General features: G+C 38.5%; 1 protein-coding gene across 1 annotated transcript; it reads left to right on the top strand.

Moving 5' to 3' along the window:
* The first annotated feature begins 2750 nt into the window (after nucleotides 1-2750).
* Nucleotides 2751-25693, top strand: RNASET2 (ribonuclease T2). The gene is made up of 11 exons (XM_021544174.2): nucleotides 2751-2800; nucleotides 3462-3578; nucleotides 7114-7218; nucleotides 9126-9192; nucleotides 14262-14317; nucleotides 15321-15378; nucleotides 16208-16278; nucleotides 18558-18671; nucleotides 20851-20896; nucleotides 21102-21176; nucleotides 23240-25693. Exons 3-11 carry the CDS (start codon nucleotides 7130-7132, stop codon nucleotides 23429-23431), a joined length of 768 nt encoding a protein of 255 aa, XP_021399849.1. The 5' UTR covers nucleotides 2751-2800; nucleotides 3462-3578; nucleotides 7114-7129; the 3' UTR covers nucleotides 23432-25693.
* Nucleotides 25694-25712: the final 19 nt, after the last annotated feature.

The raw sequence follows: 25712 nt of genomic DNA, 5'->3' as shown, positions 1-25712 counted from the left end.
TAATGTCTGGTGATACAGTTATTTTTATTTGTTCACTAGATCTCTAAACTTAATGGAAAGACAAAACCCACTTGATAAAATAATTCATGAAGAAAAGATAGAGCAGAGGAAGACAAATCAGTAGACTTAGAAGATAGTTTATAATTTGTAAGATTCATTTAGCATTTCATAAACTGTGCCTGCCAGCTTTCAAATACACGTAGAATATTTTGAATCCATTCTACAGATGTTTTTTGAGCTCTGCAAAACAGCAGACTACTATATAGCTAAATATCCATCACCTTGAGGGAAGCAAAGCACAGTCCAGTGTCCTTCTGCAATGCACTGCCCCAAACTGTTTCACATTTGAAGGAAATGTTTCAGTTTTGAATTTATGTAATTCTCAAGTCAACTCTGTGGAAATCATAGAAACACATAGCTACAGGCTATTAACACAATTTAAATAAAATTCAAGCTTTAAAATAATCCATGGACTAAGTCTATTGATTTAAAATTAGGACATGAGAATATACATATATTCCAAAATGTGTGTATCTGCTCAGAGTATTGTAAATGTTTATTTACCACACTTTTAGGAATAAAGTCTAGCTGGATTTGTTTTTTCTATTTGCGCAATGGGAATAATCAAAGCAAAACAACATTGTGTTATGGAGAAAAAAATCTGAAAGTCTCTGTCTTGATTCTTAAATCCTTATGTAAACTGCTGAAAGCTGGAAAAATGTATTCTTTGAAGTGTTTCAACTAATTTTGGGTTGGTTTTTTTTCAGGCTACATATTTCAGCATATAAACATAGAAATTGAGGGTACTACCACATTTGTTCAGAATTTTTTGAGGAGAACATAATTTTCATGAAATTCAAAGGAAACTTCTCAAATATTCTGACATTTCCTCATTTTTTTAAAAGCATCATGAGTGCTAATAGGCAGCCATCAGGAGATAAAAGACAAAAGAGAAACAAAAGATCATAGTAGACAGACAAATATGAAAGTCTTAAGGAGATAGTTATCCAGTGTAGCTGTCCATTGTCTATCTTTGCATATTTCACAAAAACATTTTTTTTAATAACATACACTATTTTATGATATTGTAACATAAAATTTTGGCTTCTTTGTCCATAGGACATATTAAAGCCTACACTATTTCTGAGTAGCTTTGGACTCACTTTGTAATCACCCTAATGGGAAACTTGTAAACAAGATTAGTTTGCACAAAGTGCAAAGTGGTAATTTGGCACAGTCAGAGAGCAAATCCCTGTTGCAACTCAAACAAGATTAGCAAATTAGCAAAAGTGTGTGCACTGCAGCCCAGTGTTTTCACCCCTAATCTACAAAGATAGATTCAGTCTAATAAAACAACTCGGTGTGCTTATGTTCTGATTTAATAGGCAGTGACAAAGACTTTAGTGCCACACGGAGCCCTGACAGTCCCAAGGGGGCCCTACCTGACATCAGGGACCTGGACTGGTGAGTTTTCTTTCCCAGTGAAAAGAGCTGGAGTTTGTGCTCAGAGCACCCTGGCCTTTATCAGGTGCCTGACTGCAAAAAATCCAAACATCGAAGGATGTGTCCCAGACCCCAGCTGACCCCACCTCAAACTTGTGCTGCTCTGACAGTCCCAATGGGGCCCTACCTGACATCAGGGACCTGGACTGGTGAGTTTTCTTTCCCAGGGAAAAGGGCTGGAGTTTGTGCTCAGGGCCACAGGATGGCTGACTGCAAAAAATCTTAACATCGGAGGATGTGTTCCAGACCCCAGCTGCATCCACATCAAACTTGTGCCCTGGTGTCCTCAGCAGCAGGAAGAGCCGCACTGCTTACCAGGATCTGGAGACTTTCACTATTTTTCATTCTTCGAGAAAATTTCTGAAGCTTTTGGTACCTCTTAGTCACCCATGCATCACTCATTCCATCCAACGTATTTTCTCCTTTCCACAGAAAGGTAGGTAAAGAGATTAGTTTTGCCTCATCCTCCTTCCTACCATGTAAATATGAAAACATAATTAATTTTTTTACCAGTTTATGGAACTGAGATGTTGAACAAAGACCTTATTACAAAGACTGTAATTAATCTGTTTAAAACAAATGTTATTTTGCTTGTGGAAGCAGATCTGCCCACATATTTCTTAAGTACATTATTGTAGGATGGTTGTAACATACCCTTTGTAGTTCAAAACTACATGATAGTAATTAAAAATCACACTTTGTATTTATGACCCATGCATCGGCAGAGAAAGAAGGGTTAGAATATGTTTCATAGTTTAACGTACCGCTGAGAAAATATTGAACCAAGTTCTGACTCATCCCTTGGGGCTCCTTCCTCAGGAACTTCCTACTGCTTCCAAACACGAGTTGTTACCACTTCAAACTTCTCTATCTGGAGAAGCACGCCACAGACGCCTGTGTCAGCTCCTGGGCTGGCATTAGTCAGTAGTGTCCGATTTAGAGTCCCCATCGCACTCTCGAAGACCTCTGTGCCGCGCAAAAGCTCAGTATGAAACTAACACCTTTACTATGCTAAACAAGAACCAACCAAAGCAGCAGGACGAGCCAACCACCCACACAAATCACTTGCTCCGCAGCGCACCGCTCCTTTCTTGCCCGCGCTCACAGTGCCCCGCTCCCGCGGTACCCGGCTGGCCGCGGGGAGGCTCCGGGGCGGCTCCGGGGACACCGCGGGGCCGCCGCCAGCGCGGGCGGGCCGCGGGGAGCGGCGGTGCCGCCCCGCGCTCCGGGGCGGGGCCGTGCGCAGAGCTGCGAGAGGGCGGTGCCGGGCAGGGCAGCGCCGGGGCAGCGCAGGAAGGTAACGCGGGCCCGGGGGTGCGCGGCGCGGTGAGGTCTGAACCCGAGGCAGCGGAGGTCGGAATTGAGAGTGTGTCCTTGCTCCGGCTTGCCTCGGCTGCCTCTTCCCGCCCCCTGCCCCCGCAGCCGTGGGGCTGCGCTCCCGCGGTGGCAGCCGGGCAGGAGGGAGCTGCGGCTCGGCCCGCCCGCGGTGTTTCTGAGTAGGCTTTTCTGTGGGAGAGTGGCTCTCTGCCCCTGGGATCCTCAGCTGCGCCAACTGCAAACGTGGGATTTGCAGGCCTAGGACTCAGATTGTGTTTGCTTTCACTTCCTATGCTTTAAATCCGTAAGTCAGCCAAACAAGTGGCATTTCCCAGAGGCGGGAAAACTCTTAATAGTTGTTTAGGGTTTTTTTTACACTTTACATCAGGTCTGGCATCCTCCTGTCGCCTGGAGGCCTCTCGCTTCCGGTGCTTAGGAGATTTGCATTCTTTACAGTTTGTGCAGACGCCTCTGTGGTGATGGTTTATCTGAGTAAAGCTTTCTGCTGTCGCGGTGACATCGGTGCCGGAGCAGAGCCGTGTGTTGGGTGCCGTGCTCGGCGGCACAAGTTACATGCTATCAGTTACAAGTTACAGTTGTTACAAGTTACAAGTTATCAGTTTTCTCTTCTGCTTCTCCAGGAAGCCGGCGGGGCTGAGCGCAGCCCCTGCTACCTCCAGCCTCACCCCGACACCGCTCAGCCGCCGCACTGAAGGCCGTGAGAGGGGCAGTGCTGAAATCCTGCCGTGGCGGTGGGCGTGAGTATTGCCTCTGAAAAGGCTTCGAAGAGCCTTCTGCAGTTACTCGGACCAGCACTTGGGCTTGGGATGCATGGTTAGCTGGGAGTGGACAGTGGAGGTGAAAGTTGCCGGAGCTAAGAACGTTGTTATAAATTAAATTAGTGCTTCTGCCTTACAGTGTTGTGACTTGGTTTGTCTAACTCGTTGTGGCAGATGCCACACATGGCATGCTGACTTGTTATGGATGCTACCAAAGCTCTGGGTATTCATTTTTGTGGCTTTAGATGCCAGGCTAACAGTCCTAAATCTTATCTCTGGACATTGTTGCCGGCATTTAGCATGCGTGCATGCTATGTCATAATCATGGGCATCTCCTGCTGATGCTTGAATGCTCTTCTGCAGCATCTTCTCTTCTGATTTTACACGCTGAACTAAACTGTAGAGCAGGAGATTTTATATTAAGGAGAGGTTTGCTAGTAAAGCTAATTGTTAAAAGCAAAACAGAAAGAAAATAAGCAAGTAAAATAAGAGGTGACCAATAGCTAGAGTCCAAAAGAAGCATGTGCTACATCAGCACTTTGCTCTAGATGGTATATTAGAATTCAAACTATAGTGAATGTGTTAAAGGAGGGTTTCTTCAGTGTTTATTAAGAGTTCTCTCTAGTGTTTGATAAGCCTGGGCAGATAATTTTGAAAACAGCATGGAACCATGCTAACATAACTGAAAGTGACCTTGCCCTGACTGGGTTACTAAAACACACACAGAAACACGTGTTTTGCATTCCTATCAAGAGTAATCCCAAAGCTGTTATTGCACTTTAGAATTTTATCCATAATGAAAATAATGTTGATCACCTAGTGTCAAGTAATAATTTTACGTATGTGTGCAGGTTTTATTTTGAAGTTTTCAGTTTTCAATGTTATGAATCTTTTGGAACTTTCTGAGTTTTTATGTAACTTTCATAATAAGAAATCACTGTTTCTTATTAGAGGAGAGTTGGTGTAAGATTTGTTAAATCTGTTCTTCTGTTAATTAAATTAGTAATCTAGTGTAATTTTTAGTAAACAGAAGCAATTTTTATTAAAAATGTATGTGATCTATGCATCTTAATTGTTAATACAGCTCATATGGATGCATGTATTTCCTCAAATGCACATCATTCAGATGCCTTTAAGGTGAGATTGATGCACTTTTCACTTGTCACCATCCATGTCACAGATAAATGAAAGGTCACCTTGAATAAAGAAGTCTGTTTCGATAGTGTTGTGGTAGCTGCAAGGTTGTCTTCTGAGCTAAATCCTTAGAGTTTATGTATTGTTTATCGGGGGGAAAAAAGTGAAAGTTACAGACTGGGGGCTTTTAAACTTGCTTTGTTGCTATATGTTCTGCTTCCAGGGTTCAGAACAATATATAGAATAAATCAGCACCTTCTGCTGCTCTGATAGCAGCATTTTTTGAAGCCCTGTTCTCTGTTCCTAGTCATCACTTGAACAAGCATGAGTCCAGTGAGAAGGGATACAATTGCTTTTATGCTTTTTTTGCAACTTAGTCACTAAAAAAAAAGCCTCTTTCTGCCTACCAACTTACATCAAAGGAAATGCTATAATGCTTGCTGGGTTATTTTTCTTCATAATTGACTTCCTTAAGGTGTTTCTTTCACACCTTTGTAGAGTGCAGCTTTTTTTTGGTGATGTGTGACATTACTATCTTTTAAGTGGTACTAGATGCTCTTTGTAGGTAGGGCAGAATTTTACATGAATCTTACACTCCTTACGTCTCTCAGTGCTTTGTCTTGATAGTTTTTTATGCAGAAAAGTAGTCTTGCTTGGTTGGTTTTCAGTTCAAAATAATAGAAAATGAAACCATTAAGCAGGTCTGTAAAGCAGAATCTCACATCATCACTAATTCCTGTTGCTCAAATGATGAGACTGGAGATCACTTAAGGTGCAGAACTGCTGGGGAAATTGGCTATCCAAGACTTAATTATTTATTTGTGACTTTTAATACACTGTATGACTGTATCAATTTCTTTAATACAGCATATATGTCTTGCTTTGGCTAGCTTTTGCTAAAGACTAGTTCTACCTTATTGTTTGCTTTTCTATTAGCACTCTCCAATTTATTTTTAAAATAATTATTACTTTTTTCTATTTTACCTGGTGAGTGAAATTCCTTCTGGTGTTTTTAAGAAACTAGATTGGGAAGTTAACAGTTGGGAACTACTATTTATCTTATTATATCTTCTGTTAGGCCAAGTACCTTGATAATGTGTCCATTACATTAGAGAGGCATTAATGTATGAAATAGAAGAATGTCTTAAAGGTGTTAAGCTTCCTCACAATTTAGCAAAACTTTGTGATAAATTTAGCTGGTTAACGGTTACTGCTGTTGCCCAAACCCCTCATGAGTTTTGAAATTCCCAGACATTTTGCAAGTGGGGAGGCTTCCTCCTTTGTACTTCAGCTCTGGCATGGCGTTTGCAGAACTATGGGCTTCTGCAAGCTGGGTCCAGAGCCACATAACAACTGTGGGAAAATGGGCTCTTCTTTATAATGAACTGTTAATATCAATTACACTGAGTTTTCTCAATGGAATGGCAGAATCAGCCATGTCTTCACTGGTGTCAAAACAAGCTTTACTTGACTGTGGTGAGCATGAATTAAAAAAAAACCTTCATAGAAAAAAAAGAATACAACTTGTGTAGAGGGATAAAGGTCACCTAGGTTACACACAGTGTCTTGTGTAGGGTTGTCATTTTGAGAAAGTTGGGAAGTAGATTTGGTGAGGCTTTCATAACTTGCATGTGAATATGTGCATGTACGTCCTGTTCTAGAAGGTAGCATGTGAAATGACTGGTGGATTTGGGAGACAGTTGGGATTTTTGACCTGTGCCAAGTGAAAGTCCTTCTGTTTGTAAAGGTTAATTTTATTTTTTTTTTATCCCATGACTTCTAAGGTCCATGAAGTATTAGGCAAATTGCTCTTGGTTTCATAGAAGCTATCACAGGTTTATAACAAGAACAGAAACTCATATGGTTTTAGCAGCATTTTAGAAAAATATTAGTTTAGCAGTCAACTGTCACTTAGACAGAATTTAATCTTTGGACATCATACTTGGCTTCCTGTGAATTTCTAATATCGGCCAATCTAACCTGAATATTCAGTAATAAATTCAAATTAATCACTTTGGGAATTTGAGCTGACTACAAGTAGTGTCTTCAATTCCATAAAGTATAGAAAATAAAAGCTGTGTGGAAAATGTACATATTTCTCTTGATTGAATGGTGGCTCTGTTGCAACCATGTTCAAGTAAAGAAAAACAGGAAATGGTGATCTCATCCTTGATGGCATTCGTTTATGAAAATTACCATACAAGCTGGGGAATCAAGCACAGCCCTGAAAAACATCCCCATTTTACCCATAGTTATAAATCTAATCTAGAGTTACTATTACCTGCTATTTCTGACATAGTAGGGGTTTTTTGTTTTTGCATTTTAACATTTAAGTGTGCTGGATTGGTAACAGATTTCTTCTTTCAACACCTTTTTACAGCTCTTTGGATGACAAAATGAAACCTGCAAAACGGTACTATTGGATTCTGGGTTGTTTTTCCATGGCACTATGCTGTTGGAGTACTTCAGATACTTTTTCTCAAAGGTAAGTTGAGCTTTAAAATGAAACATCTGACAACTCATTTCTTAAGTGTAGGTCAGAATAGTTTAACTTTTAATGTAAATTTGTTATTAGGTACTATTCTACACTTAGGTGATTTATAGTAAGGCATTTACATTAACTGGAGAAGCAAGGATTGTACCTGAGGAAACCTTTACATGTGTCAGTATGAAGAAAGAGGGGAAACTTAAATACTATTTGATGCACTTAAAACTTTCCTAATCTTGCTATAGATGACTCATTTAGAGTTGTGATGTAGTAATGACAAAAACTGAAAATTATTTTGACACATATCAAAATATCTGGAGCCATCCCTGTGGTGTGAATTGCACTAACTTTTGCATCATTTAGTTTTTTATTTATCTTTTTTTCTCTTTGCTGTTTCATCAGTTCTGAAAATGTAACATTATTTTTCATATGACATCCCAACTGAGGCTGTATCAGATAGCTGCACCACCTTTTGGTGGTTGTTGTCCCTTGGAAAAATCTGAGCTTCGATACCAATGGACCATGGAAGAAACCACACGCAAGTCACACCCTTCTGTGGTCAAAGCTGAAATTTCTATTCCATTATATGAGGAAATATACTTTCCTGCTTCCTTCTAGTGCTTTGGCAAGAGAATGGTTAGGGGGGGCTCAGTTCAGTGCTGAACATCTTTCAGTGCCTACATTGCACTTAGTGGGTAGTTTAGACACTGCTGATGTTTTTTCAGTCCCCAGGATTTAGGCTCTGGCTTGGCCATTTTGGCAGAGTCAGCTCTAGAGCTACATTCCTGTGCTGTACAGAGCAGGATAACTCAGGTCCAGAGAAGGAGGGGATATCTCTGAAGCTGTATAGGTATTGAAAATGGCTTTTCTTGAATTCCAGCTCTGAGCTTAACTTGCTCTTTTAAATCAGTACTGTTTTCTGATCTATCCTTAGCTAAAAAGTGTGCTCTAGGAGAACTCTTTTCAGCATGACTGACATTGCAGAAGTTGAGCTGCTATTTCAAATACAGATAAAGGTCTAATGAAAAGTCTAATGAAAGATCGTTTCTAAGCAAGGGTCCTTTAAAACCAAGTAAATTAACTGCTCTGCAATATAGGGCAATTTCTCTATTCAGGTTTCTACAGCAACAGTAAAGACCCCTATAAAAGTGTTAATAGTTTTCATTGTGGCTATGCCTGGTAAGTTCCAGAGCTATTCTCCTAAATTATATAGAAAACCGTGGATACATGTGAATGCTTAAGAGAAAATGTGACCATTGCAAAGTAGAAAAACTAGAGGAAAAATCTGAAGTGTAATATAGCATGGAAGCATCCCTAGGCTGTCCTCAGGTTGAGAAGAATTAGCTTGGTCTTTCATTAATTTTTTTTTTCCTTTTTTCTTTTGAGAATATATCCTCTAGCAAGAACTAATGACTGACAAGTGGCTGTTAGCTTCCAGAGAATAACGATTTATTTTGACAGTTCTGCATGTAATGTTGTCAGTTTAAATAATTTGCAATTCTGTTTATTTTTTCCCATTTGTTGTTCTCTTTAATTACTTTGTCTGGTTGCTTAATAACTAAATATATCTGCTGTAGTGTCTGATGCAAGAGGTTTTTCATTTACATTTACTTAACCAGAATAGGTCTGCTCCAAACTGTTGAAAAAGGCCTCTATAGAAAGGATACAACACTTCTTGAACAAATTTTGGAGGGTTTTTTTTTCCCTCTGCATACTTAAGAGATACATAAATATGGAAAGCATATGGAGCTAGGATGCCAGAAGGAGAATTTGCTTAACAATGGGGATATTAGCATGTTTCCTTATATGTTGTTTCTCTTTGAATCACTAGTTTGGAGTGTACCTGAAGGTGTTCCTCTTTTTAAAAGACTTGAAGAAAAATAAATTTGTCTGTCTCTCGACAGTGGCATCCATCCTCATGCCTGGAAAAAGCTGTATTTTGCTCATCATTGGCCAGTGACTGTATGTAAGGTGAGGTTTTTGTGTTTCTATCTTATCCTAAAAAAGGTAGCATTGGATTATAAATGTGTGAACAGATTGAATAAAGTCTATTAAGTATTTAATCAGGGTTATGCCTTTTTAAAGGCTTTTCCTGATCGTGATGGAACTTCTGCTACTTCCCCTGCAATGCAGGGCAGCCATAACAGGAAAGATTGTGGTGTGTTACAGATAGAGTTGTCAGTGTAGGGTATACTGTATACCAAGCTTGTTACAGAATTTGTCACATCTTATTAGTTATACTCAATCCTAGACTTTGATCAGACTCTATAGGAAGACTTGCTTGCCTTGTTTGACTGATGGCAGTTCAGTATTTTAACTACCTACTGCACAATTAGTTTTTTAGCATTGTAATGTTGACTCCAATATTTCTGTGACATCATAAAATACTGATTCAGTCAGGAAAGAGAGCTGTAAAGGTGTTGTGGCAGGTGTCTCTGAGTATTTCTGCATTTTTTGCTGCATTTGGGGGGTGTGAACTCAAAATGAACCCAACCTTCCAACATACATCTGTCAAAGCACAGCTAAGAGGTATACTGTTGCTATTAAGTATCTACTACAATCTGATAAGTCGAACATTTTTCCTATACTGGAAGTATTCAAAGGTCTCTTCCCATACAGTTAAGTTAAAAATGTTAACAGATTTACTGACACAAGGTTAAAGAACCTTGTGTATAATACATTAGCTTCAGGTTCAGCCAAATGAATGTGGAGAGCAATATCAGTAACAAAAGTCAGATGTGTGTGACTGAGACCAATGATCAAGACCACCGTGCTGTTTTTTGTTTGCCTGTTTTTGAGTGGAAATAAGAAAAGATTTGATGCAATTTGTGTCTGATTTTCTGTTGATTAGACATCACTAAGCAGAAATGTTGGTGTTGAAGAGTTCTTAGTGCCTAGCACAAGTCAGTGTTCAGATTCAGTAGCAGTGTAAACCCTTGCTTGCATGAATAAGATGAGAACAACTGGGAAAAAATAAAAAAAGAAAAATTAAATGACACGAAATAAAAAAAATAAACTTCTACCAACCAGTTTTCCCATTGTGTATTTATGCTGATTACTTCTCTAAATTCCAGGGTAGTGCACTTGATAAATTGACAAATAATTTTCACAACCTTCTAGTGAAGTTGTAGTGAATAATTGAAGATATTGAGCATCAGAAAATGTAGGCATCTTTGCACTTCATGTATTTCTTATGATATTCTGTAGTAAGAGGTAGAGAGACACATTCAAAGAAGTACAGAAAAAGGGATATTAAAATCATATTAAGTTACTTTTTTTCCTAGTTTCCCATCATTGAGTCATATGAACAGACAAGATCTCAACTGTACTCCTATAACAGCTTTCTTGTTTTACATAAGGGGAGTGCCTTAATTGAGGAATTAATTTAAGTATTTTTAAGTAGGTAGATTCTTCTGTGTGTTTGGTTTATTTATCTATGAGAACTGGTATTTTTCAGAGTGTAAATATTTTTAATGTTATTATTCAGTTTAAAACTCTTGACATGATGTTGAAAGGAAAAAGCTGTGAAAGAAACAGCAGAAGTAATTTATATAATTTATGGCAAAAAACAGTGAGATACTTTTTTTCTGAAAGTACTTCTTAGTTTATGCCTCCTGTATAAAGGAATCTGATTATAGGCTCTTTCATACACAGCATGTTCTTGCAGTGTGTAGATGAGCTGCATCTTAACTCCTACCTGTTTTGCAAATCTGTGCTTGAAAAGTTTTTTAGGCTTTTGAAGGCCTAAAAGGACTTCTTTAAAAGTTAGAGGGCGCACATCAGCATGCCAGAAATTCGAGAATACATCTCTCCTAGCTGTTCCTGGGCTTTAAAAAGTAAGTGTTCAGCTGATGCTTTTTAATACAATTAAGTTGGAAAGTGTTTTGTAATCATATCTTCCAAACTAACCCATTAAAATAGTGATATCATGGAAGCAGTTATAACCCAGGACCTAATTACTGACTATTACAGTGAAAAGGGTGAAGGTAGAAGAGAGATTTTCTTCCTTGTCAAGTGATTAGAAATTCCAGTACCATATAATTGACCTACGGTGGTTATGTCTTATGCAAAGATATCTAAACTAGATTCACAGACCTCAAGTGATTGTGAATTTCATATTCTCTTAAAAAATGGTGCCAGTGGCTAATTCATGCCACATTTTTCAGTAACAAATGTGACTTAAGAGCAACTCAAGGGCAAGAAGAAGGACTTTCCTACTCCCTTTTTATGGAGTTGTGAAAACCTGTTATTCCAGAACTTAAAAGGGAACTATTATTTCAGCTTTTGCATCCTAGAGATTGCAAAAAGATAAAATTTTCTGTGTTGTTGGGTTTTTTGTGTGTGAAATGTGGAAAATCCAGTGCAAGTTTGTAAGTTATTCAGTTCCTTCTCTGTTAGTGATGGGAAGGACAATAAGGAAAGGGTACCTGCTGTCATCTGCCTTTGACTTCACATATGTGCTCATTAAAGGAAGGAGTCAAAAAAAGGACAATAGAATAGAGTAATGAACAGAACAGCCTGAATTCAAGTTTGAATGTTGTGTTAAGCAACAGATGACTTTTTTTTTAATTTTTAATTTTCAATACGAGATAAAAAAAAATCCTAAGTTTAGACTTTGGCAATAATTTTATAGCTGAGTCTTAAATGAAGAATAGAAATACACGTTTTTCTTCTTTTTTTTGGTAAAGATAGAAGTAATCGCATAATACAAAAAGAATTAAAGTGACTAAAGAAGGAAAGGGAGTAATTGTACACTGTTTGAGGGGAAGAAGTTGAAGAGGCGAGCTCTCTCCACAGTTTGAAAAGCAAGGATTTTTCTTTGCAGTTGCCATGTTTCATTACAAAATAACTTATAATTTATTTTAATTAAAGAGATGGCCTACTGAAGCAAGGTGGTTGGAAGGGAGGATTAAATATTTCATTTCCCAGAAGCTGATTTTTTATTTCTGGTGTATCTGTATGTGATCTAGTAGCAGTACTCTCGCCTTTACCAACTGCTGTACCAAGGGATTTGTAACTTGGGCAGCTCAACAGGTGACACTTCTGGGACATATCAGTGGTGTTTCACTTTTTGGTGTTTCAGAGATGATAAAAGCTTCCATGCTTCTGGCACGTGCTATTTGTGCAATGACTTGCAAATAGGCTAATCTTTCTGCTACAGTGTTCCCTCTCAGCATGGTGAGTGCTCTGCAGCCTCACCAGAACTTTGCTCAGTTTTATATGTCATTTATGGTTCATTTGGGTTGGTTTGGTTATCAGATTGCTTTAAAACAGGATAAAACAGTGCTTCTTTTTCATCTTTTTCAAATGAATCTAGGTATATAGGGCTTTCTGGGGTCTAGTGCTCACTTGAAACTAAGTATTTGTACGTCTGTTTCAAGTCAATGGTTGCCTGAGATTGAATTAATCCTCCAGCAGTCAGTCTGTGATAAATGGGAAGGCTGACAAGGAGTGGTTTTGCACCAGCAAGCAGAGGTACCCAGCTTTGCAGAGCAGCATTTGCATTTTTTATGATACTGATTTAAAATGAACATTAGAAAGATACTAAGGCTAGAATGGAAAAGGAGATTGAATTAACCTAGCCAAAGCATGCAGAGTGTGAACTAATGTGTTGTAGGTTGCATTGACCTCCCAGTTCTGCCAGCACACAGGGTAACACCAAGAGTCTGAGGAAACAGAAGAAACTGCTAGGAAGGTTAGTGCCATGATTTCAAATCTGAAATGCTCTGGCTGTTCCATTAGTATGTTTGAGAACTGCAGTTAAAGACTGAATAAAGAGCACAATTGCACTGTTTTTATTGTCACCTCAGTTGAGCAAGATGTTGACTATTAATTTGCTATACTTTGGGCTAGATACCCAAACCCCTCCAGATCCACAGAGCTTGTGTCATGACAGAGCAATATTGTTTAGGCATTTGCAGTGTCTGTTTGTTCAAAATACTCCTTTCAGGAAAAAAAAAGCTGTTGCTGGGTGTAATTGCTTATATTGTTGGTAGCAAGAGAGGAGAAGAAGGAAATGGACACAGAACAAGAAAGTCTTGCAGAACTTGCAGATTTGCTGCCACTGGCCCGTGGCATGTGGAAAGCAATTAGTGAGATTACAGGCCTGTCTCTGCTCTTCTCTACACTCTGCTCTTGCTCTGGCATCACATAAAAGGCATTTTGGCATAATTATGACAGAATGCAGAGCAAAAAAGGAAAGCTATTATTATGGGAAAAGAATGTCTGGGGAGGTTGTTAGTTAATGGCAAAAAGTGTTTACTTGAAAGGGCTGTAATTCCTAAGAAGAATAATCAGGGAAAATACAGTAATGGTATTCTGTGATGTGTGACATGGATTTTTTTTAAGTCTGTTCTTTTCAGGCATATGTCTCTGCTCTAAACAGTAATTAAAGTGTAGGCTATTTCTCCTGTATTATCAACAGTTTTTATTGGAGGCTCTATTTTTCTGGTTTTTGTAGGAAGGTGTTTAGTCTTCCTTTTTTTCTCCATTCCCTTGTCCCTCGAGTCAAAATCTTTAAAGCATAAATCTGTTTTTCTTGGAATAAGCAATGTATTTAATTGCTTGTTTGTATTTTTTGTTTTTCATACAATGATAAAACTAGTCCTGAAGGCTTGAAGAGAGTTTTGTGCTTGTCCAGTGTTATAGTTCATTTTAATGGCTCTGCACTCCTTGAAAAGATGTGGTAATGAGAAAAATACAGAGAGCTGCCACCTGGAATACTATAAACACAGATAAAGCTCTGTTCATTTAGCATGGATCAGGCTACTTTCTGTTACCTCAGAACCTGTCATTTTGTCGTCTCTTTATGCTGTCTGGTCAGATTTCACTGATCTGCTTCAAAATTCTAATGCCAGTGGGTCCCTAAGTGTCATAATCCATGACAGCTTTAAGTAACTGGAGTTCACCAGTTCCTGATTTGGCAAGTTGGCATACCACAGCAGAACCTCAGGCCATCACTGAATGACATTTTACTTTTGCCTTTAAACCTTTACTCCTGGATACATGCAGCAAATACCCTGTGATTTTGTTTCCTACAGATGGATGCTAATGATTGTCATGACCCACCAAAGTACTGGACAATCCATGGATTGTGGTATGATCATAGAGTGATTTTATTTCAGCCTGGAAAGGAAAAATTAAATTTTGTACCAGAATGTTTAGTGATTTGGTTCTGTTGGGTGGGGTTTTGTTTGGTTGTTGTTTGTTTTTTTTTTTTTTTTCTTGGTGTGTGTTTTGTTGGTTTTTTGTGGGTTTTTTTTTGTTGGTTTTTGTGTTTGTTTTTTTTTTTTAAGATCTGAATCTGTCTTTATGATCGAAACAAAATTAAAACCCTATGGTTTGACATAAAACTGAAATACACTTCTGTATCTCATGACTTGCTGAAATCCTCTGGCTGCATAAGCATTTTATTTGCAAACCTCTCATAAGATCAGAAATAGTCTCAACAACTAAGGGAACTATTGTTTCCCTTCCTATTTTTTTTCTCTCTGAGTAAAAAGAATTTGTTATTATCTCATGACTGCTTGTGGCTTTATGTATCTTATCTCTGCACAAATACTGCAAAAGTATGGGAAAAAGTAATTTGCTTCAAAGGAATCAACTCACTGGAATTGATGCCAATGGCAGCAATTCAAAAATTTTCTGGACAAATACAAGTTAAAGTTATGTGTCCTGGAAAAGGAAACAACATTATGTATTGATTCCCTGAGAGTGTCTTGGTGATACTTGCAGAAACATCAGATGGGGCAACAATTTAGGAGGTCATTGCCATTAGTGACATCACGTGCAAGACCCTTCCAAGTCATTGGCACACCCAAATGACTTTTACGTAAAATGAAAGGACCGAAGGGGCCAAACAAAGAAATCATAACAAAATCTTTTGGCTGTCTTCTGAATCTTCATGAGAAATCTTTTGGCCATAATTAGTGTCTTGAAGGTTTTATTTCCGAACCAATGTAGGTTCTTATAGTTTACTTGCATTTTTAAGTAAAATCTCCAGCTATAATTGTGCATATTTAAAATTCAGGTCAATGATATGTTATTTACCAGTAGTGAGTTAGAAGACATCTTTCTTCAATTTTATTTTGCTTCCCTAGGCCTGACAGAGCTGAAGACTGTAATAGGACATGGCATTTCAATGTCACCGAGATCAAGGTATTTAAAACAAAAACAGACATACTAGGCAGAGCTAAGTGCAATTACTTTTGCACATCCTATATGCAAAATCTGCAGTTTATAATATCACTCTTAATGTTTACTGAAGGGTGTGGTTTTTTAAGGACTCCAGAAATTCTTTTAGTGCTTCTGGTACTATTTGAAGTTGCCATCCTTGTGATCATTAGCAGCTGTAACTACTTCATTTTGTGAACATACAGTTTGGCTCATTCAGTTACATCCTCCTTAATAAAATTAGAGGTCCACCACCACATAGGTAATGGATCTGCAGTGACGAAAAGCACCTGTGAAAAGAAAAAGATTCCGTCAGTCGGTATTCTCCCTTCACATTTTCTACTGCAAAATCCAAACAAAGAAAGTAAAAGTTCAGAATACTCTATTCTGTGTGTTTTCTCCTAGGCCATTGGTCCTTTTTTGTTCTTTTTCTACTTAAAAAAAACCCCAGCATATTTAATTCACCAAAATTCATTGATGTGTTATAGACAGGGATAAGAGACTTGAGGTGACAAATGTGAAACACTGAATGATTGAACTTCTGCAGGGACAGTTGAAGGAAAGTGTTGCTTTGAGGCAGAGTTTCAGTTTTAGTATGTTCAGATATTTAGGTAGGTGTACCTGTTAACCTCCAACAACAGCATTTTCAGAATATGGGGGGAAAAGACCTTTTATATTTCTTCAACTAAATGTTTCAGTCATGGACACTGAAAGATGAGGCTTCAGTTGTAAAAAAATGTATCAATATATGTAGATTGTATAAGAAGTAGCTTTTCAATGCTGTAGGTGGATTTATTAATTATGGTGTTTATAGGATCTTATGTCAGACATGAGACACTACTGGCCTGATGTGCTTCATTCATCTCTGAATCGCACCCAGTTCTGGTGAGTAAAAAAAAACCCTAAAAAACATTTTGGGTATTATTTTATAAAAATCTGTCTTAGTAGTTCTTCAGGTGCATGAGAGGAAGTGTCCAGGAGGTCACTGAAGCACTGTCTTGGCAGTCTCATTTGCAGTATAGATCTGTTCTCTTATAAAATACAGCTATTGAAGAGAGGGCTATAGCAGAAGTTTTAGAGAAGTGAAACTTAGTGAGAGAATGTTTTCTCCCTTTGTCCCCAGGGAGGAGAAACAGCTGCTGTTGACACATTAAATCTGAGTAGCAGTAGCCCTCCTGGGATATCACAGCTAGCTGCAAGAGCAGCTTCCCAGATCTCTTTCTATAGCTAGTTTCACTGTGTTGCTGGTCTTGAGAGAGCTTTCCTTTTGGGCTTCCTCATAGAAAAGAAAATAGAAAAACAGAATGTGCTGTGTTATGGTAGCCACTTCTCTGTTCAGTGAGGTTACTGAGAGCAGCTCTGTGCTACCACCAAGCTCAGGGGTGTAAGAGATACAGAAGGATAGAGGCCTTCATGAACACCTGCAGCTGTTATTGTATCTTTTTTTTTTTTTCTTTTAACATGGCTCTGCTGCAAAATAAAGTGACGTATCATCTTAAACCCTTGGTAAAGATTTTGTGGAGACTAAAGTCTCTGTCCATTCTGGAAGCTCAGAGGACTGGTTAAAAGACTTGGGCCTGGTGCATTCTTGGCTTGCTGCAGATGATGGTGCACAGGCACTGTCTGTAGAGACTGCACCAAGCCACTCCAATAGCAGTTCCATGGCAGCAATAATAGGCTTCTTGAATGCCAACAAATCTTTGGCCCGCTATTTCTGCCTTCTTTTCAGAAAGAGCAGAACACTTAAATATAAGTACTACTGAAAGCCTTAAAAAGACAGGCACATCACCATTAGTTTTACAGACATGCATATGTACGTTCTTTGAACTAAAATTGTCATCTTACATGCAAAGTCTTCCCTCCAGTTTGCTGCTGGCTTTTTTAGTAGCCCTTTGCATCTCACTATTACCTGTTTCTGATCCAACCTAACTATATCTCTTGCCCTGAAAGACCTTCTGTTTACTTTAAAACAGTGATGTCTTCTCATTAGTAATTTAAATCCCTTTTGGAGAGCTTTGCCCATGGAAGCCAGACTCTTCCAGGCAGTAAACAATTTATTTGACATGCAGTTGTGCTAAATGTTATAGCCAGGATGAGAACTCTCTACGAGGCTAGACTTGGGAAGATACAGTGAAAACCTTACTGTAAAGCATCTGCTGCAAATCTCCTGACACCACAGTTGCTTTATTCATTTTCTATTCTGAAGTAGTGCACAATTTCTCCAAATCCAAACATAATTTCTTTTAAGGTGTTTTAATTCCTTAAGAAATCTCTGAAGTTTTTAATATGAATGGACAATTCCAAGGTAGGCTTTCAAGTGAATAATATTGTCCTTCTTCTCTGCTTTTTTATGGTGTACATAAGGCATCGGAAAGTCACAGGATGCTGTGATGATGGCAGGAGTTTGTGATTAGATAATCCTTGTGTACATCTGCTGAACTCATACCTATATAGTACATGTGGATTGTGAACATTTGAGAATAATTTTTAAAAGGCATCCACAGGCAGTGTCATGAAAGATTATACTTCTTAGTCTTTCTATGGAGTTTAGAACTGATAGAAACATTTGTCTTTTCTCCAATTTTTGTCATGTTTGAGTTTGTCTGCTGTATACTGTAAGAATTTCTTTTGCACTTTGTTCCTTGCTCTTAGGAAAATGGATACTAGACTAGAAGCAAGACTTGAGAGGAGACCTGTGAAAATTTTGCCACAGACCAGCATAAAAGCTGATGCTAAAGTTTTAGCAGCTTGTGCAATTACACTGTTTCACCCAAAATAAGGCTTAATCCTTTGAGTTCAGAAAATAATTTAGTAGTTCAAAAGTGTGTTTAACACAACAGGTTCCACTAAAACTTACAAAAAGCGTATAGATAGTAATTTTCTAGGCAATTTATTTGCATTTTGACCTCCAAAGATCTTTGTGTGAATATACTGAGAGGGCGTTGTATAATAAAAGCATGATATATATTTATATATGTAATTGAAATGGTTGGAGTGATCTTGCTTGGGTTGACCTTTTACACGTGTGATAAATTTGAATGCAGTGTCCTACTCCACAACTGTAGCCTTTCGGGTACTTTATTTAAGTACAGTGGCTAGCTTGTACAGCACATGTATCTGCCAGTATTGTGTTCTAAAATTTGCATTTTGCTTTTCTCCTGTAGGAAACATGAGTGGGAAAAACATGGCACTTGTGCAGCCACACTTGAGGCCCTTAATTCTCAGAAAAAATACTTCGGTAAAGCCATAGAACTCTACCAGCATGTTGATCTCAATGGGTATGTAAATGAGCTCAATGATCTGGCTTTTATTTCAAGCAGTTCCTAAAGGTTTCAGATCTAGCCTCAAATGCAAGTCTAAAAATCTCACAGTAGAGAGGAAATGAGAATTAGCATGAATTATTTTTAGTACTATAGTTCAGAGGAAGAGTTGTTTCCCTGAGAAGCAGTCTCTGGTCACTTCAGTCATACAAGCCAGCATCATTCTTAGCAGCATCCTTCTAGACAGCATGAGCCACTAAATTCTTGAGTAGCTTTACAGGCTGTATCTTGGTACCAAAAGCTATGGTACCTGTAAAGTTCTAAATCAAGTGACAAAACCCCCCAAACGTCTGAGTCATGCTGAGCCCCAAACACTTGTTCTTATGACAGTGCTTTGCTGAGGGGAAAGGACAAGCTGCAGGCAAAATCATGCAGGACATCCTGGGAAAAGGCTGAGGCAACAGCAAGAGAGGAGGTTATGAAGGGTTCAGTTGCTGCAGGCTGTCCTCTGCTGTTCTTTGTGACAACCCAGTGTGACACTCTTGCTTTGTCCTAGGGGCTGATTTCTCCTTACTGTTCCAAAGCACTGGCCATTCCAGATTCAAAGTCTTGAGGAGACTCTTGTGGCTTGTCTAAATGCTGTATGCATGGCTTCTGGCTGCAGTTGAATGCCAGAAGGTTAGAGTCCTTTCCTGATCAGTGCTTGGTATGGCTGAGAGGATGCTTGACTTAGATTCGTTGACCATGATAGGACAGTCTCTGAGAGAGGAAATAGTTTTGTACAAAGAAACATACCCTTAAAAAATTGAACAAAACAACCCCAGAGAAATCCCAAACCAGCTCATCCTGTTTATGCTCTGCCAGTATCCTGTCCAAGCAGTCTCCTAGACAGAGTCTCATTTATTTTCCATATGCACAAAGAAAATAAGTCTTTTTTCCCTCCCACCTTGGTTTTGAAGATGTCCTTTAAAACTGTGGCAGATTTTTCTGAGGGGTTTTCAGTGTTTGAGCATGTCATATGTAACATTAAAATTAATGATGTCTAAGTCAATTGCCTAAGTAGCTGTGATGGTGTGACTAAAACATTTACAGATGGCACAGTGACCGATGATGTGACTCTGTATCAGCACGTGCAACACTGCAAAAGAATAGAGACTGAAGCATGTTGAAATTTAATTGCTCAAAGCTTATTATTTGTTGTGAAAATGAGTACAATTAATTTTTTCTTTGCTGAAGAGGAAAAAAGACTGAAAATGTTCTGGTTATATATAATTTCTACTTGAAATACAAAAAATGCCAGTGATGAAAAAAATCATTTCCACAAATCAAATTATTAAAAAGCAGCCTTCTGTAAGAATTAACAGAGCATCGTATTTTACTGGCCTCCTTATATCCAGTGTAAAATGACAGTGAAAACCAGCTTGTCATTTAGTCAGCTGGGCAAAATCTTTGTTGTGCCAAAACTGACCTTGGAAGGGAAGGATTGAGCATTATCAGCATTTATGGATTAAATTCTGCAAGATACTCACCATTCCCACTTCTTACAGAAATCACAGACTCATCACATGTTAGGTCCCGAATCTTGCCAGCTTAGAAATGCAAGCCCTCTCAGGACTGAGCCTAAAGGAAGGGGTACACAGGCTACAGGTTCTTGCGCACTATCTCATTTCTCTCATGTGACCAGCTTTTCCTCTTCAAAAACATATTTATTAGGAACAGTTTCTGCCCTGACAGTAACATTGATTCTGATTGACATTCTGTATCCCTCTCCCAGTGTGCTGTGTGTCTCCCACCACGGGAAGCCCATTCTGTGTTTGAATATGAGGGTGCCTGGAATGCCCTCCCAATGGCAGGAGCGCAGCGGAATGACTCAAAGCAGGGGAAAGGAAACAGTGACACTCTGGCACTGAACAGGGCGCTCTGAAACTCCCTTTCTCCTAACTGTGTCTGAAGACTGAACTGTCCTAGTTCCTCAAGTTAAGATGTGGGAAAGGGTTCTTCCTGACCCTACCAGGTTAGATGGGAAGTGCCTTTTCAGAAAATGGCCTTTCCTAGGCTGGCAAACAATGAAAGAGAAGTTGCCTTTGCTCCCATCACTGTAATGCTTGATGGGTTCTTAAGATCTGTTTTAAGTAATGATTATAAAGGTATATTTGCATACATGAAACGTGGAAAAAATGTTTTATCTTTTTTTCAGTTGTCTCATGAAAGCTGGGATAAAGCCAAGCAGTTCATATTACAAGGTAAGAGGCAGTCTTTAATAAAACAAAATCATGTGCATGGGCTTTTTTTTAAGTAGGAGTCAACTAATTTCTGTAGAACAAATGATTTTTTTAAATTGTATGGTTCTTTAATGTTGTGCTTTTTATAAAAGTTTTTGAGAGTTTAGCCAGTGTTGGAAGATGTCCTTGTGACCTGTTAATCTCTATAAGCTTTTTAATTTTTCAGATGACTGCTATAAAGGAAGCTCTTACAAGATTTTATGGTGTAACACCAAAGATCCAATGCCTTCCTCCAGAAGAGGTAAAAACTCCCCTAAGTTTCAAAAATGGAAAAAAACAAACAAAAAAAAACCTTACTTTTTTTAAGGAGCACTTTCTATTAAAAATATAGCAAAAATAGAGTGAAAAATCTTCACTATGGTGAAACTTTGGTCTAGATGTTCTTTGTGTATACAACTGTTTGCATATAGGTATTGTTTGATTCTTGGACTTGGGTTTTAAAGGTTTCTTTGTCTTAAAAGATTTAAACCTTCATCTCTTGCATGAATGCTGTGACCACCCTACCAGAGGTATTGCTGTAGCTGAGCACTTTCCTCCATGCCTGCTAAAGTTTAATTGCTGCATGGCATATTACTAAAACCAGCAAGAGTGAGCTGAATGTCAGCCTTGGTGAGGGTGCTGCTGTCAGAATCCTTCTGAAATAAAGCAGCTCAGAAGCTTATTTCTGAGATTGTTCCAGAGAGCCCATACCTAAAGAGGTCACTGTAGTCTTTCCTTTTGAATCAATCAGTTCTCAAATTAACATGTCTTTTTATTTTTCCTTGCCAGTAATTGTGCTGTGCATCATGATGCAGTAGAAAAGGTGGTAGACAGAGACAATATTCTGCAAAGTATAGGTCACCATATCTGAACCAAAAGTGCCTTTAAAAGAACAAAACAGTATTCTGAACAATTACATGTGTAGATTGTAGAGCTCTTTCTTTCCTTTTTTTTAGCTAGGTTACTCTGCCTTTATAGAATAATAAAGCAAAAAGCAAAACCCACAAGGTTAGCTTTCACTCTTGTAAGTGGTTCCTTCTTAACTCAGCTTGTTCAAGGTTGTTTACTACAGAACTCTTGGCATAGTTACTGCCCATATGCAGGCAACAATTTTTGAAAACCTCCTAAGATACTGTTGCTATTGGAGTGTGTTTTCAACTCTTGCTTTAGTAATGCTCTGAAGTTTTTGTGCTCATATGTTTTTTAACATGAAAAAAATCTATAGGTTACAATATTTTCACCATGTGTTTATAAGTTACTTTAATGAACAAGGGAATTTTAGTTGAATGTGGGTTGGATAGTCACCCACCTTTTGACATTAAAGAAATACAGGGCTAACACAAACCCCAGTTCCTAGCTCTGCTCAATGTAGTTCTACCATTGCTTTTAGTACACTTGGCATACTGCTCCAATTACTTGAAAGTAATGTACAGCTTGGGTCTCCTGTATTTAACAGCTGAAGGTATTGGGTAATGGAAATGAAAAATTACATCTCAGTTCTTTGAAGATAGGCCTTTTTCAGAGTTCTAGACCTGTCCATGCCTGAAGTGCATGATGGAGGTACTTTGAGGTTTGAAATGGATTAGACACATTCTCTGTTCTACATTTCTTAGAAAAACCCAAAATAAACAAACTCCCCTACAACACAAATTCCAAACAAGCAAAAAAAGCCTCACCTCAGTTTCTTTTATCTTGTACATATCTTTTTGTCCTACTTAATTGTTTCAAACCATTTTTCTTACATGTTTTGTTAGACCTGAGCATTGGGGGGGAATTTCTTGTAATCTTTTTGCCATATGAAAGGTCTCCATGCCTGCCTGCTTTATTTGTAGTCAATATTTTTTTCCTAGCCTGTCATGTAGTCAAAAAATGGCATTTCTGCTCCTTCTGTCAGCTTGCTTCTCTATTCTTTTATGTAAAAGTTACTATAAAATTCAGTTTCTCTTCTCATGTATGGAGAATTTTATTTGCCTCAATTCCTGTCCTGCCATGAAGAGTTCGGGAAAAGTGTCTTTCTGGTCACATGTGCCCTTCAATATTCACAGAGTTCAGCCAGAGGTCATCATTGTGCAGATGAGTAAGGGCCAGGACAATGTGTCACAGCATTTCATAATGAGGCTTACCAGTTAGACAAGTCCCAGATTGGTACTGAGTAACAGTATGTACCACAAACTGATCAGAGTGGATGCCTTTTGTACTTCTCTTTGTATTTGTCGTCTGGTAAGTACACAATCACTACTGTATTCTATAGATAGGGCAGTGTAGCTGAAGAATTAATTTATTTTCTCCTTCCCACGAGGCTGATCTTACGCTTCATGTTTCTAGCGTGAAAAAGCACAAACAATTGGCCAGATTGAATTCTGCTTCACCAAAGAGCTGCAGCTGGTAAACTGCACGGCGCTGGAGGGTGGATCCAACCCAGTGAAGGCTCACTTGAAGCTTGGAACTTCGGAGCTGTCGGTGTGCAATGATACTCTGCCAACCTACTATCCTTCAGAGGTCCAAGATCGCAAATGAAGCTGTAAGAGTTTGAGAATCTTTTTAAACAGCAACAAAACCCGAACTCATGTAATATTACAAGCCCTTGTCCATATCACGGGCCTACAGTGAAGATTTCTGCTGGAAAACACAGTTCTTTTGCTATTAAAGGACAGTGGTCCACATGATGGGATCAGCATCTGATCTAGAGCGTGGTCTGGATTTTTTGGCTTGCTTATGGTTTGAATTAGTGTTCAAAAGAGAACTGTGTCTTCTCATTTTGACATGCAACTGTCTGCCATTTTAGCTGCTTTTTGGTTTTTACCAGTGAGTCAGGGAACTTAATTCTTTGTATTGAAAGGATTATTGTCTCTCTGAGATGAGGTGAAAAATTCTTGAGAGGGAGGTACTGTAAACAGAAGGAACTCTTGAGACCTGTCTGGAGGTCCATTTCCAGATGTAATAGCCACTGCTTTGCATAATTGTTCTCCAGAAGTGCAGAACAGAGACCATATCCTCTGAGGTGTTGAACCTTTCCTCACTGAGGGATCACAGTGGACTGAAGACAACTTTTACATAACTTCTTACTGAAGTAATAACATTCTCCAAGCTTGGGCTTTTCTGCCTTAAAGATCTTGGGGAAACTGTATTTGTAGCCTTACCTGTCCTTTGATTACTTTCATGGCAGTAGCTCTATACAGTCTTGAGGAACAACCAATGCTAGAACTTACATGTTAGTACGGGAGAATGGTAGGCTCTAGAAATATGTTGTTACTAATTTTTAGTTGTGTTTGATCATTCAGCATTACCACTGGTGAGTGCCTGCACTTGTATATAAAAACAAGATTGTAACATAAACACATAATTCCAAGAAACATCTTTGTATAGATGAAACAATAAATACTACAGGATTTTCAGTTAAAAGTACAGATGTTGGCAATAGTGCATCTCTACCCCATAATGATGAGTAACATGCCACAAAGGTGGATGTTTCTAAAGGGAACCAAATTTTGATATCTTCCCTAAAGGGCTATATTGATCTGTGTGTCTCAAATTGTGTTTCAAAGAAAGACAATTATGGCTCAAGGAACTATCTGTTTGCTAGAATAATGTTCCTGTGAAATCATGAAATGCTGTATTAGAAACAAATTTCTTATTTTGAGGTTGTTAGAAACCATTTACTCTCATTTTTGACTGTCCCTGTTTCTCTACCTTTCATTTAATGCTCTGTTACCTTTCCATTCCAAAACGCTGTTAGTTTCTTTGGCCTCTCTTGCAACTCAGGTATTTATTTTAACAGTGAAGAAATTATTATGGTATGTCAAACGAGTGATTGTTGGGTTTGCATATTTTTTCTGCAGTTGCTTTAATCCCTCAGTCCTGTTTCTTAGTCAAAGGTAAAGCTGACTCTTGCCAAAAGAAGTCAGCAGATACAGGCATGAGACACAAATGACCAAACTCTGCAGCAGAGTAGATAGTATGGATTCCATGCATTTTTCAGCCTCATTTTCAAATGCAAGAAATATGAGGGAGCTGGTAAGCCTTAAAATTTTGAGGAGAAGATAACATTATCCAGAATGAGTGAGGGAGACAACATGCCAGTAACTGAGTAAAAATTGACTGAGAAAAAGTAAAAGCTTGGCTAAAACAACCTCACATACTCTGAAGTCCCATTTAAAGGGACATACCTGAACTACAGTGTTTGCCTTAAAAAAACCCACACCCACGTACTTTTTATTACAGATTAAATAATTACATTTTCTCTAGTAAACTTCTGAGTAGTAGCAGTAAAACACTATGTATGTGATTCCTCATGCTTGGGTTTTGGCAAACCCTTCTGCTGAACTTTTGGGATGATAGAAATGTCTTTTTAAAGCTACTTACTGATTTTTATACAGAGATGTGCCAAGACATTATGAAGTTTTAAGTGATATATTTAAGGGATGGGATGCTCTAAGGTCTGTATCTGGGCCACCAGAAGAGCAGATGAATGAATGCCATTACCACTTCAGACCAAACACCCTTCATGTTCTTTCTAGCAATGGCTCACAGCCAGTTGTGAGCCTTGGCAGTTGCTTTCTATCAGTGTGTGTAATTTCAAGAGTTGGATTAAGGCAGTTTAAATAAAAGAAATAAACAAAAGTATATTGAAAGCCATAAAATTCACTTCAGTTCTGAAAAGCATAATTCACTTCCTTGTGCAATATAAATTCTGTCAACCTTGAAAATTCAGCACAGCCTGGGGATGATGGGTCCTGTATTCTTTTCTGCACCATTGAATAAATTAACTAAATTCCAGCAGAGATGTGTATGCAGTCTC

This window comes from Lonchura striata, chromosome 3 (genome assembly GCF_046129695.1).
Source record: "Lonchura striata isolate bLonStr1 chromosome 3, bLonStr1.mat, whole genome shotgun sequence".
Classification (NCBI taxonomy): Eukaryota; Metazoa; Chordata; class Aves; order Passeriformes; family Estrildidae; genus Lonchura; species Lonchura striata.
This window is presented reverse-complemented; position numbering and strand designations above follow the sequence as displayed.